Source organism: Lepidochelys olivacea, assembly GCF_965140295.1.
Source record: "Lepidochelys olivacea isolate rLepOli2 genome assembly, chromosome: 6".
NCBI lineage: Eukaryota > Metazoa > Chordata > Testudines > Cheloniidae > Lepidochelys > Lepidochelys olivacea.
Window position 1 is genome coordinate 15,303,463 of NC_140416.1, and position 13,567 is coordinate 15,317,029.

At 60.6% G+C, this 13,567-nt stretch overlaps 1 protein-coding gene across 1 annotated transcript in view; it reads left to right on the plus strand.

Annotated features, from left to right (window-relative positions):
- The window catches only part of PKP3 (plakophilin 3), a 47,889-nt gene that overhangs the window by 29,389 nt on the left and 4,933 nt on the right, over positions 1-13,567 (plus strand). The window contains exons 3-12 of the mRNA XM_084630578.1: positions 1,302-1,393; positions 2,279-3,003; positions 3,727-3,850; positions 4,127-4,331; positions 8,020-8,194; positions 8,628-8,745; positions 10,150-10,314; positions 11,121-11,306; positions 12,026-12,179; positions 12,988-13,180. Of these exons, the coding sequence (XP_084486704.1) occupies positions 1,302-1,393; positions 2,279-3,003; positions 3,727-3,850; positions 4,127-4,331; positions 8,020-8,194; positions 8,628-8,745; positions 10,150-10,314; positions 11,121-11,306; positions 12,026-12,179; positions 12,988-13,180 (2,137 nt within the window). The remainder of the gene's footprint in view (positions 1-1,301; positions 1,394-2,278; positions 3,004-3,726; positions 3,851-4,126; positions 4,332-8,019; positions 8,195-8,627; positions 8,746-10,149; positions 10,315-11,120; positions 11,307-12,025; positions 12,180-12,987; positions 13,181-13,567) is intronic.

Consider the following 13,567-nt stretch of genomic DNA (forward strand, 5'->3'; position numbering starts at 1 on the left):
GGGGGGACTGTAGGTCAGGACTGGGGTTTGTTGCCAGAACCGTGTGCAGGTCGAGGACTGGGATAGCGGGGGGGTGGGGGGACTGTAGGTCAGGACTGGGGTGTGTTGGCAGAACCGTGTGCAGGTCGAGGACTGGGATAGCGGGGGGTGGGGGGGACTGTAGGTCAGGACTGGGGTTTGTTGCCAGAACCGTGTGCAGGTCGAGGACTGGGATAGCGGGGGGGTGGGGGGACTGTAGGTCAGGACTGGGGTGTGTTGCCAGAACTGTGTGCAGGTCTAGGACTGGGATAGCGGGGGGGTGGGGGGGGCTGTAGGTCAGGACTGGGGTGTGTTGGCAGAGATGTGTGGGGCCAGGGCTGGACTAGCGGGGGACTGTAGGTCAGGATGGGGTGTGTTGGCACAGCTGCATGGGGCCAGGGCTGGAAAAGCAGAGGAGTGCAGGTCGAGACTGGGGAGCATTATCAAAGCTGGGTGGGTCCAAAGGCTGGGATACAAGGGGGGGCTGAAGGTCAGGACAGGGGTGCATGGGCAGAGCTGGGTGGGACCCAGGACTGGACTACCGGGGGTGCTACAGGGCAGGACTGAGCTGGGTGGGGGCTGGGGGAGCCCAGGGCTGGCCTAGAAGAAGTTGCTGTGGGTCACGACAGAGAATTCTCCCACAGCTAATCTGCTGTCACTTGCAGAGCATCCCTCGTTCACTCAGCCACATCCCCGTGCGGCTCCTGGGTGAGCTCCTGGGCTTTCCTGGGCTGGCCGTGTGCCGTGAGGGGCTCGGTGCTGCAGCTGTGTCGAACCCGTGCTTGGGAGGTTTAAGTGCAGCAGATGACCGGCTCCCACCTTTCCCTCCACTAACACAGGCCGTTCATTCACCGGGCACTAGAGGCAGCCCACGCTGAGCCCTCGGCACAGAGATGGGACCCTGGCGGGTATTTTACGTACACCTCATACACCCTATAGCACCCCACCCCATGACGTGGGAACCTCCCTGTGGCTACCAAGCAGGGATGGGTCCCAGCCGGCTGCAGCATTCCGAAGCTCCTGAGCCAAAGCCAGACTCCACAACAGTGTGTGGGTGTTTGGCTCCAGGGGTGCGGTTCAGCCAATTGCAGACAGTCACCAAATCCAGATTACAACATCCCCCCGATCAGAGCATTGGGTATTCAGATCCAGGTGTAGGATCTCCTCTTGACGCCCCCGCCCAGGGCTGTCCCAGTCCCCATTCCTCTAGTGCTGTGCTTTGAACGCACACAGCTCATTTCTAACTTTGCTGAACGCTGTCTGTCTGTCTGTGTGTCCTGCAGGTGGCAGCTCCTCCCAGGGCCAGTACAGCAACACCCTGCAGAAGTCCTTCAGCTCCAGATCCCAGACCAATGGTTTAGACCCCAAGGGCACTGTAAGTACCAGCTCACCTGCAGTGTGTGGCTAGACAGGTCGGTTTGGCTGATGTGTCGTTATATGGCTCCCATCACTATTACATCTGGAACCCAGCCATCGGCATGCGAGATCAGGCCACCCGCTAGTTGCCTCTCTTCCTGTAGCCCTTAGGAAGCCTAGTCACTGGCAGTGGATGGCTGGGTTCCAACCCAGGTGTGAGGAAGCTCTTGGTCCTGATAATGGTAGTGGGGGGCTCATTTCCCCCAGGCGCCAGTCAGGGAGGAGGGAGGGGAGCGAGGTTCTCTAGTGGTGGACAAACCTCCCATGGAGCAGTAAGACCACTTGGCAGTCAGAGAGCTCTGCAGGCCTCAGAGCCCAGCCCTGTGCTGCAGCGTGGTCAAACGTGCCACCTTGGTTAGTGGGTGAAATCCTGGCTCCACCAAAGTCAATGGCAAAACTTCCATTCGCTAGGGCCAGGGTTTCTCCCTTGGTCTCTCAAGGCCTCCCCGTCAAATGGTGTTTTCAAAACCAACAAACTCAGCTGGGATCTGAGAGTCACACCAGGTTGGTTCCCTTTCACTCGTCCCCTCCAGTGCTAACAGGTCTGCAGGCCCAGTGGTGACTCCCAGTATACCTGTCCAACCCACTGTCTCCATCCGAGAGCGTCAGATATCTGCAACCTTGTGAGCTTTCAGTGGCCGTCGTGGAGGCTGTACAGGCATTACTGAGGGTGGAACTGAGCCTGCAGAATTTCTCCTCTTGGTGTTGAAGGGTGAGAGGAAAAGACCCCAGCCTGATTCTCAGATCCCAGGCTCACTTTGATGAGCCAGAAGTTAGCAAGACATGCTGTGTGTTTCCTATTGAAATGAGACATTGCTGACCCATTTCTCCCCGTCTCCCCCAGCTATATCAGCCACCAGCCAAGAATGAGTACAGCACCACCAAGTCCATTGGCTGGTCCTCCCGGTCAGCTGTGGACCTCACACCTCACAAGAGGATGGCTACCATCAGCAACGGGGGCGTGCCCCAGGGCCCAGCCTACGGTATGAGCTACACTCTCTCGCAGGCCACCAGCACCTCCGCGCGGCCCAATTCCTTCCACGAGCGGAACTACCAAGCCCGGCCGAACTTCGACACCATGTCGTTGCGGTCACTGCGCCTGGCAGATGGGCTGGGCAGCCCTGCAGGCATGGATGACCGCTACAGCATGATCTCGGAGCAGCTGAGCCCGGATGCCCTCTATAAACGCAGAAACAATGGCAACTTCACCAGAGCCTACACCTTTGAGAGGCAGATGAGTGCTGGCTCCAACACTGGGATGAAGGGGCCAGGCGACTGGATGGACAGCGTGGAGGTGCCTCAGAACCGGACCATCCGTGCGCCCGCCATGCGCACGCTTCAGCGCTTCCAGAGCAACAACCGCTCCCGCCTGAGCACTGGCTCCTTCAGCAGCCTCCCGGCCTCCCAGCCGGGCGTGGGGAGCTCCTACGCGGGCATGATGGAGCGCGGCGCCCGGGCCCCCTCTGTGCGTAGCCTGGCTGAGTCCAACCACCACCTGCAGGACCTGCGCGCCATCGACATGTACAATGGGCACAACACGCTGACGACCCAGCTCTCCTACTCCGGCGGGTGAGTGTGCAGGGGGTAACTCGGGGGCAGGGGTGGCCTGTGAAGCTCCCAGCCAACCTGGACAAGGATCAAGGAACGTGCCGAGTTTCCTGAGACGGACCAGGGGAACTGGGCTTCTGGGCCTGGCGTAGCCTCCCTTCTGTTGGTTCCCGGGTCTGCCTCCCTGGTGCATTTCCATAGTCTCCGGCATTGTGGATAGTCTGGGGCACGACCATCCCTCCGTCTAAGGGCTCAACCTGTTGCCTGATGCGGCCCCGTACGACTGGTAAATTCTGCAGCTCACCAGATCATCCGTAGCGTGCGGTGGCAAAGCAGAGGGGAGCTGGAGCAGCAGCGAAGTGGCCCAGCAGTACTGATGCTGTTGCAAAGGACTGCCCTGGGCCCTGTTGCTTCCTGGGCTAGCATTGCTCCGGATGGCAGTTCTACAGCCGGGACCCACTTGGCTCTGGGCGTGGGAGGGGTAGCTCATGTTGCTCAGGAGTGACCCCTACAGGCTGAGTTAGGAGCAGCAAGGTGGGATCTGAAAAAGCCCTGCCCTGGCCAGTCATCTTTGACCAGAGGTGGGCGACCCCGTGTCCTGGGCCTGGTGAAGGAGTGACATGGGTCGAATTGGTGGGCACCTCGGCAAAGCATGCAGGACGTGGTGGAGCCCTGCTGTGACGTGGGCAGGAGGGAGCCCTGAGGGGGCGTGGTGGCCACTCCTGACCCTCCCTTGGTTTGCAGGTTTGACGACATTGACCTGCCGTCAGCAGTGAAGTACCTGATGGCCAGTGACCCCAACCTGCAGGTGCTGGGAGCCGCCTACATCCAGCACAGGTGCTACAGCGACAGCGACGCCAAGAAGCAGGTGAGGAGCAAGGCGAGGATGGGTGCATGGGGGCAGACGCCAAAGGCATGCTGGGAAAGGGCCGCCCCAGCCTCTCAGCCCCGGCTGTCGACTCAGGTGCTGACAGAACATGCTGAGGGCAGGGATACAGCCCCAGCACTCTGCAGCGGCAGCTCCTAGCCAGGCCGTGACACTTCCACAGGGGCCCTGCTCCTTCCCCGCCCAGTGGAGGCCAGGGCAGACTCTTGGGCCTACAGGCCCCACCACCTCTCACCCGCCGCCCTGTCTCTCTTCCAGGCTCGCAGCCTCCAAGCCGTGCCCAAGCTGGTGAAGCTTTTCAACCACCCCAACCAGGAGCTGCAGCGCCATGCCACCGGCGCCATGCGCAACCTCATCTATGACAATGCCGAGAACAAGCTGGTGCTGGTGGAGGAGAATGGCATCTACGAGCTGATGAGGACGCTGCGTGCGCAGGACGACGAGCTGCGCAAGAACGTCACGGGTCAGTGCATGGGAGGGAGCGCCGGGCTGAGCAGGGAAAGGGAAGCGGGTCTGTTGGGGTTACTGCTAAATTGCTTGTATTGCAGGAGCACCTATAGACCCCAGCTGAGATCCGGGCCCCATTGTGCCAGGTGCTGTACACACACATAGTCCCAATGAGACTACAGTCTAAATGGACAAAGGGTGGAAGGGGAAACTGAGGCACAAGACGATGCAGTCACCTGCCCAAGATCACCCAACCGGCCAGTGGCAGAGTTGGGAATAGGACCCAGGTCTCCTGAGTCTAAATCCAGCTCCAGATCTTCTAGACTGCATCGCCTGCCCCTGTTATCCCTCTAGTGCAAAATCACAGCCCCCTTCTTCCCCAGATCCCACTGCTGGCTCCCCAGAATCCTGTTCAACCCCACCTCCTTGCGTTCCCACCTTCTATGCACATGCTGCTTTTGCAGCCAGCACAGGGCCCTAGTCCTCAGTGAGGAGCAGCCGGCTGGCGAACTTACGTGCAAGCACAAAAACCATCAGAAAGCTTTGCTCAGACTAATGATAGGGAACCTCCACGTCTTAGCAAAGGCTAACAAGATCTCACTCCAGCTTTAAAAAAAAATCCCTCTTTGGGTGGAGCCAAGCCTGGAAACTTTCAGCTCATCAAGAAGTTACCAGAAAGTTGGGAGCATCTAAAACAGGGGGTTGTCCTGAGAGTCCTGACAGCCCCTTCGCCACAGTGGATGTTCCCAGGCAGTTGTACAGGTGGCAGCGCATTCTTTTGGAATCAGCCAAAAATGGCCAAAATAGCTCTTTCTTCGTCTTCCACCTCATTCTTCACCCCTTTGACTCCTGTTGTAGTTACACCAGGTCTCCATCAGGTGGCACTAGACTGGATAGATACTGGGAGAGGAAGGCGTTTGAGTTGGGCTAGTTGATGTTTTTCAAATGTTGACATTTCAATGAAAAAAAATGTTTTTGGCCAAAATTTCTGACTTTGATGAAAGACGGGAAACAGATACATTGGAACTGTTTGCCTAGTTCTACTTTAGGGTTCAGATAAGATGCCGTTAAACCCTATTGCCCAGCAGCAATGGCAGGAGAGGGAATGGCTCCTCAGCCTCTGAGGGTGCATGCACATGGCTCCTCTCCTGGCCCGACAAGCGCAATCCTGAATAGTGAGCATTAAGAGTGTCTGTTGGAGTGCAAGGGATGGCCTAGTGGTTAGAGCCCTGGCTTAGCACTCAGGAGAGCTGGGTTCAATTCCCTGCTGTGCCTTAGACTTCCTGGGTGACCCTGGGCAATTCAGATCCTTAAAGGTATTTAGATATTTCAGTGGGAGCTAGGCCCCCTAAGGACCTTTGTGACTCTAGCCCATAGTCTCTTTGCCTCAGGTCCCCACCCCCGAATTGGGGTTAATAGCACAGCCCTATATTGCAGGAGTGTTGTGAGGATAAATACATTAAATGGGTGATGGAGCCGTACAAGCCCCCTTGTTAGAAAGTACCAGGCCAAGCTATGGTTGTGCCCCGCCCCGCTGGTGGCCTCAGCATGTCTTTACATGCTGATGGGGCAAAGGTTCCTTGACCGGAGTGTGCTGAGGCCCAGGGGTTACGTGGCCCAGTTCTGCCACAGGCCAGGGAGCGATGGTAGGGGGGCCACAGCTGGAGAGATGCCTCTGGCAGCGCAGGAGCCCAGTCCCCCCAGCCAGCCTTGTGCTGAACTTCACTCCTCCGGGGTTAGTATCACCGCACGGTTGGTTCTACACCATACTGTCAGGGCCCATGGGCGTGCCAGGGAGAGCAGGCACGAACCCTGCTGGCAGCCTGGGTTACTGTACAGCCAGCCAGCTCTGGATCTTATCACTGTGGGGCCAGGCGGGGCTCAGGCAAGGGAACCTGCGGTGGATTGGTAGCTCAGACTGTCCTGCCCTGCTGGTGGGAGGAGAGACCAGCCAGCGATCAGGCCACCCTGGAATGGGAAGGGATGCTGTCCCTTTTATGTAACCAGGCTGGGCTACACCCCAGCGGGGAGCGTGCTGATAAGAGAGGGGAGCTGAAGCAGATATAAAGATGGGGGAGGGATACAGGCTTCTCTTGCCCAGGCTGGCTGCTGCTGCTGGAGAGAGCAGAGAGGGAGTGAGATGAATGGTGGAGGGGGAGATTGGGCCCTGGCCAGGGGCCAGATTCCACCTGGCTTTGTGTCTTGCAGGCAGCGCTGTGCAGGGAGGGACCAAGAGCAGAGATTACATTTGCCTCTGTTACAAAGGCCCTTTCTAATCCTGCCCGCCAGGCTCTGATTGTCTCAGCCTATACCAGAGCTAATGGGAAAGCCGGGCCCAGGAGCGATGATGCGAAGGGTTTAATGCCTATTACAAGCGTAATGGAGTCTGTGAAAGTGGTTTTAGCTAAATGCAGCTGGAGCATGGAGAGAGCCATGGCCAGATAGCTCAGCCCCAGGCTGGCTTGCCCTGCACACAGGGAGTGCCTCGCAGGTAAGCGCCTCCTTGTTAGGTCCCATTGCCTCCCGGGGAGATCAGAGCTGTCCCCCCACGGCGCTGGGTCCTCAGCTGGCATAAATCATCAAAGCCCCACTACAGTGAATTCACACCAGCGAGGGAATCTCGGCCATTGTTGCTAAAACACCAGATGCAGCGTGGGCAGAAGCTCGGCAGCAGGGAGTCTCTCTGTGGCTGAGTAGCTGAGTGCCTCACAGTCAGAGTTAGTCTCACAACAACCCTCGGAGGCGTTGTCCCCATTTTCCAGATGGGGCTCAGACACACCGAGTGACTCACCCTGGGGCACAGACAGAGTCTGTGGTAGAGGCAGGACTTGAACCCCGGTCCCCTGAGGCCCAGGCTGGGCGGCTACCCCTAGTGGCACAGCAAGATGCTTTGCTCTATCCTGAGAGCTGCTGTGGCGGGGGAGGGAGAGGGAGGAGTTGGTGAGCTCTGGCATGCAGCAGGTGGCATCTGACCAAGCCTGCGGGGCTGCCCTGCTCCGACAAGTTCCTGGGAATTTCAGGAACCCCCCCCCCCAAACTGTGTGTTTCTTGCAGCAACGGCCTAGTGCAGAGGCTTTGTTGGGCATCGGAGCTGCTGGAACAGGGCCCTGCACAGCTTGGACTCAAACAGTGTCTGTCTCCTCCCAACTCCCCCTGCTAGTTATGTCTGTCAGTGCCGCTCCTTGGGCTCATCAGAACTGGGGGGCAGCGGGTCCCCTTCCCTGGCTGCCTGTGTGCAGCTGGTTGATGACTAACAGCCCCAGGTAATTAGACCCTACCCCGAGAGGCTGCCCATCCACATAGAGCAGGGCCATGAATGAAGCCAGCAAAACTCGGTGGATTGTGCAGCGTGCCTGCCATTCTGGGAGTCAAGTCACTGCATCGGGGTTTCTGAGCTTCCCGTGGGATGGGAAGAGTCCTCTGAGCCCTGCCTCCTCCCCTGGCTGCAGATCAGAGGCCGCCTGCTGGATTCAGGCATAGAGATGAGGGGGAGGCAAAGGTCACTTGCTGCTGGAGCCCCCTTGCAAGCCAAGGGTAGCAGCCCCCGCGCTATGGGACGCTCAAGTGGCAGCTGGGAAGGGGCAGCTAGCTAGCCCAGCAGGCTTGTCAGAGGAAGGGGAGCGTGAACCCCTGTACAAATGGCCCAGGAGTTTAACCCGTTCGGATGCTCTCTGGGGCTAAGTGCTGCTCTCTGCGGCCTGCAGGGATCCTGTGGAATCTCTCCTCCAGCGACACCCTAAAGGACCGGCTGGCTCGGGACACCCTGGAGCATCTCACCGACCTGATCCTGACCCCGCTCTCCGGCACGGGCAGCGCTGCCATCATCCAGCAGAACGCCTCAGAAGCGGAGATCTTCTACAACTCCACCGGCCTCCTCAGGTACCAGCTCTACCAGCCCCTGGGTATAGAGAGCATGCCCTGGCCGCTGAGCCACGGGGGCCGGGGGAGCTCTGGGCCGAGAGTAGTGGAGACTTTCTAGGTTCTGGTATTGGTTCTGGCCCCCAGTGTTATGAACAAGGCCTGCATGCCCCCTGGGCGGGACACTGTATCCCCAGTCCTCACGCTGCAGGGCCCGAACTGGACAGGCAGCAATGCCCAGCCCAGAGTTAGTATTCCACATGGAGGGACGTTACAGGGGGTTCACACTGCCCTCGGCAGCATCCAGCGTTGGCCACTGATGGAGAGGGAATCCCCCCCTTAGATGGGCACTGGCTCTGGCCTGGCCGAGGAGGGGGTCCCGGCAGAGGCTGGGGGCATGGGTTGGCAGGGGAGATTCCGTCTCTCAGTGCTGGGCCCTGGGTTCCCCCTGCAGGAACCTCAGCTCCGCCAGCCAGCAGACCCGGCAGAAGATGCGCGAATGCCACGGGCTGGTGGACTCCATGATCAATTACATCAACAGTGCTCTGGAGGTGGGGAAGTCAGAGGACAAGGTGAGCCCCCCGCCCCCAGAGGGAGTCTGCAGCTGCCTGTCTGCGCTGGGGGCCCAGCCCCTCGTCTTCACCACCTAGAGCAAACAGCCTAGGTTGGGGTGTGGCTCTCCCACTGTCTCTGCTTCCTCCTGGCTTGGAGCAGCTCTTCACCGCGGTATCAACTTCCTTAGCCCCTCCCCACATGCCTGAGGTCTGCCAGGCCCTGCCCCAAAGTGCTTATCTCCCCTGCCCCCGGCAGCACAGCCCAGGCACCAGTCCTGACTTCAGCCAGCCCCCAGCCTCCCCCGTGCGGCCTGGCCAGCCCCGCTTGAGAACAATGGGGTGTTTCCACCCCCAGCCAGCCTGCAGCCTGCCATGGCTCTGCCATAGTGGAGAGCAGGCTGGGCCAGCTGAGTGCCCTGGGGCTGCTCCATGCCGAGTGGCTGGGGGGACCAGGCGTAGTCCCCACAGGCAGCCTAACCCCTAGAGCTGCAGCTGTCAGAGCCCTTTAGTGAGCAGTCGCCAGCCTCCCGGAGCCCTTTGCCAGCCGATTGGCCGTGGGCCATCCAGCTAAACTCCTGCCCCAATGGAGGGGCCGTACAGCCTATGTGCAGTGCCCCCAGCTCCCTCCCAGGCCACGGGCCCCTCCCCTGCACACCTCTTCAGGAGGAGGAGGGCAGTGGGCTGGCTCTGGCAGCGTGTAGCCTGTGTCTGAGCCACCCTCCCCTCAGAGACAGGGCCTCCTGACCCAGACGGGAGGAGCCCCAGCGGCAGGGGGCCTGGAGGGACGTGGGGGTTGGGATGCTGGGAGCGAGGCCAGGGCTGCTGGGGGGACACTCAGGACCCCTTCGTCCCCGAATGCGGAGTGTTTCCATTCGTAAAGTCCGTGCCTCTGTCCGCCTCTCAGGCACAGACTGAGCCATGCTCCAGCTCTCCACAACGGGGCACTGCGGGGACCACAGTTCCTGGTACGGCTCAGCCCCGCCGCCAAGGGTGTGAGGTTTGGGGACAGTTTCCCAAGCCCGGCAAGGTGGAGAAGGGAATGGGAAACTGATCGCCTCATGCATCTGATCATTGATCACCTTCATGAACCGTCCCAGGGCAGGGCTGTGTCCCTGTTCACTGGGAGCCCCTCAAACCAGGGCACTGAGCCGGGAGAGTGAACTGGCACCCCGATACCAGGGTGATGGGCACATTAGACATGGGCTGGCTGGCTGTGGGCTTTGTTGGTCACGTTGGCACTGTGGGAGCACTAGCCCAGCCCTGATGGGAGGCCCTGTTCCCAGCCTCCCCTTTGGCTGGGCCCAGGCTCTAGTAAGCAGTGCTGGGCGGGACGGTCCAGCCAGAGCCTCTCCCACGTGGGCTCTGAAAGGCGAGCCAGCTGGAGTGAGTGGCCCAGGCTGATCCCGCTTCTCCCGTCCCCAGAGCGTGGAGAACGCCGTGTGCGTGCTGCGGAACCTCTCCTACCGCCTGTACGATGAGATGCCCCCGTCCTCGCTGCAGCGGCTGGAGGGGCACCGGCGGGACAGCACCGCTGGGACGGGGGAGCTGGTGGGCTGCTTCAGCCCCCAGGGCAGGCGAGTGCGAGAGGTGAGAATGGGGCGGGGAACAGGAGGGGACTCGAATAGGACACGGCCAGTGAGCGATGAGCTGGGTCGCTGAAACGAGGGGCGAGCGGATCATTGGTTCAGCGACCCGGCGCCAGGCCGGAAGCCTCCAGTGGGCAGTGGATCAGGGGGTGGGTGACTGATCACCTGGTGCTCTTCCGAGTCTGTGATTGGCGGAGAGCGTGCGCACCGTCCCACCCGCGGGGACATTTAAAAATGGGTTTCCATGAATACTTGTGTGCCTGGCTTTGGAACGCTCCCCTGGTGAGCCCGCGCGGCCAGCTGAGAGACAGGGGTCATAAATCAAGGGATAGAGCCGGGTGCTCATGGGGGCAGGGGTGATAGGGAAGAGAATGGGGGTCAAAGGGATGGGGGGAGACCAAGAGGCCATGGCCCCGTCGCTTTTAAAAGTGCGGCTGGAAGGGTTGTGCCCTCCCACTGGTGGCCGTGAGGGTGAGTGAAGGGGGGGAAGGGCGGAGAGGAGTGATTGGAGGTGGGGTTTTGAGGGGAAGATGGGGGGCAGGGCTTTGGGGGAATGAGCAGTGCGAGGTGGGGGCTCGGGTGGGGCAGGGCCTCGGGGGAAGGGGTGGCATGGAGGCAGGGCCATTGTTCGGGTGCTGGTGGCCCCTCCACTTTTAGGGCAGCTGCGTTGCTCCTGGGTGGTAGGGATGGGGGGCCATGGGGCTGGGGACGGAGGTGAGAGGGAAGCGGGGCTGCCCCATGTGCGCAGGGCCCCCGTTGGGCTGTGTTTCTCTGTTGACGGGCTGGTCTCTCTCCTCGGCCCCCCAGCACCACATGAACACAGACATGGTGACCTTCACGGAGGTCTCCAAGGACCCCAAAGGGATGGAGTGGCTCTGGAACCCGCAGATCGTGGGCATCTACAACCGGCTGCTGCAGCGGTGCGAGCTGAACAAACACACCACGGAGGCGGCCTCGGGGGCGCTGCAGAACATCACCGCCGGAGACCGGAGGGTGAGATTGGGCCTGGGGACAGCCCAGTCCCATCCCGCCCAGGCTGCGTCCTACCCCTTGGCCATGGTGGGCCACACCTCCCCAGCCTGGCGCAGACTGGAGCCACCACTGCCGAGAGGCCCGGCCTGAATCCGCCTCGGAGGCTGGACTCCGCGGTGGGGTAATGCAGGGAGGCTGGCCGTGCTGTAGGTCTCCAGGGCTTCTGGTCACCTCTGCCCAGCTGCTGAGGGTGAGGTGACTGGCCCAGAGGGATCAGGCTGAGTTGAGCCTCTGTACCCACCCTCCAGGAAGTGATGCCACCTGCCCTGGTCTCATCTCCCCTGTGCCCACCATTACCTTGCAGCTGGCAGCATTCAAGGGCAGGCTGGGAGCAGTTTGCCTCCAGCCCTCCCTACTGCAGCAGAGTTGTCTCCAGGGCAGCAGGGGAGGGTGAAATATGGGTGTGAGGGGGCTAGGGAAGGCAGCGCCAGAGGGATGGAGTGGGCCCCCCACACTGAGAATGGGGTGGGGAGATGGGGTGGTAGATATGGGAGGGGGAGATATGTGGGCGGGGCGTGGGAGTGGCAGGGATCAGGTGGATGCATGGGGTGGTGGGGATGGGGGGGATACATGGGCTAGAGGTGGAAGGGATGGGGGTAGTGAGGGTGGGATGGGTCGGTATTGAAAGGCCCAGGGTGCAACACCCCTGTAACTCTCCCTTTCTCTATCCCCATCCCCAGTGGGCTGGCGTGCTGAGCAGGGTGGCTTTGGAGCAGGAGCGGATCCTGAACCCCGTGCTGGACCGAGTCCGCACGGCTGACCACCACCAGCTGCGCTCCCTGACGGGGCTGATCCGCAATCTGTCCCGCAATGCGCGCAACAAGGACGAGATGTGTGAGTGCTGGGGGCGGGGGCTGCAGGGAGAGCCCAGGGCTGACAGCGGCCGTCGACGGCAGCAGGGGTTAGATGGGGCAGGAGCCGCCGCTAGCAACAGTCCGCTCTTCTGAGAGACCTTCCCTGCTCCTCTTACTGCCTGTGCCCGTCGTCCCTGGGGCCAGCCAGGCCTAGTTAGTGCTTTCTCACTCCCCTGGGCACCTCAACGCCTTCCGGGCCTAGAGGGGCCCAAACACCCCTAGCAGAGCTCTGCACAGACAGGCCGTCCCTACCTTGGCTGATGGCACGACCCCGCTGGGCACTGGCAGCCATTTGCCAGGCGCCCAGAGATTGCAGTAATCTACACTGCAAACGAATAAACAGCGCACGGCACACTCCCCTCTAAGCCACTCGTCTACCCCGCAGACGCTCACAGCATTTCCAAGGCCCCAGGTGTTTTAACAGCCTTTCCCAAGCTGAATCCCTACCTGTTTTCTGCCCGCACGTCTAAGCACCTTTTGTGCTATTAAAATACCAAAGGTGGCTCTGTAGGGCTCTCTCGGTCCTCACTCGCTTTTGCACCTCCCCTCAGTTTAGTGCTGCCTGGGAGTTGCGTGGCTGATTCCCTGCTTTAGGCCATTCAGTGAGACCCAGGCAGTCCTGGCCTTTGCTGCACCCCACTAGGCCTCTCTCCCCATTGCGCGTGTTGCTATCCCGTCAGCCAGGTCTGCTACTGCATGGCCTGGGTGACGCTGTGGTGGCCCCGTCCCCAGTGCTTTGCTCCAGACCGTAGAGCCAGCCCTTGACGCCGATCCGTTTGCCTCGGCAGCGACCAAGGTGGTGAGCCACCTGATTGAGAAGCTCCCCGGGGGCCTCGGCGACAAGGAGCCCCCGACCGACGTCATCGTGAACATCATCGCTGTGCTGAACAACCTGGTGGTGGAGAGCCCCATCGCCGCCCGCGACATCGTCTACTTCGACGGCCTCCGGAAGCTCTTCTACATCAAGAAGAAAAGGGACAGGTAGGAGCTGGCGGGAGCCTGCGTGTCTTCCCTGCCAGCCCAGTTAACCAGCCGTCAGCCCTGCCCCTCCACTCCTTGGGCACAGGAGCTCAGCTCATGTCAACGTCTGAGAGCCTCTTCTGGCCTGAATTTCCAGATCAGTGTGGTGGGAGACAGGGGACTTCCTGGCCAGTCTGCAGCCCCCACCCCCGTCAGGGCTTGGGCTGGTCCGAGCCCCCGGTACACACCCCGAGAGTGGTCCCAGGACCACTGAGAGGGTCTTCTCACCAGGAATTCCTCCTGTGAATCATCCCAGGTCCTTACCCTAAGGGAGCGCACCTTGGGGAATAATTCTCTCGCCCCAATATGTTTATGGGACACTCCTAGCCACCCAGCTTCATCTTCCAA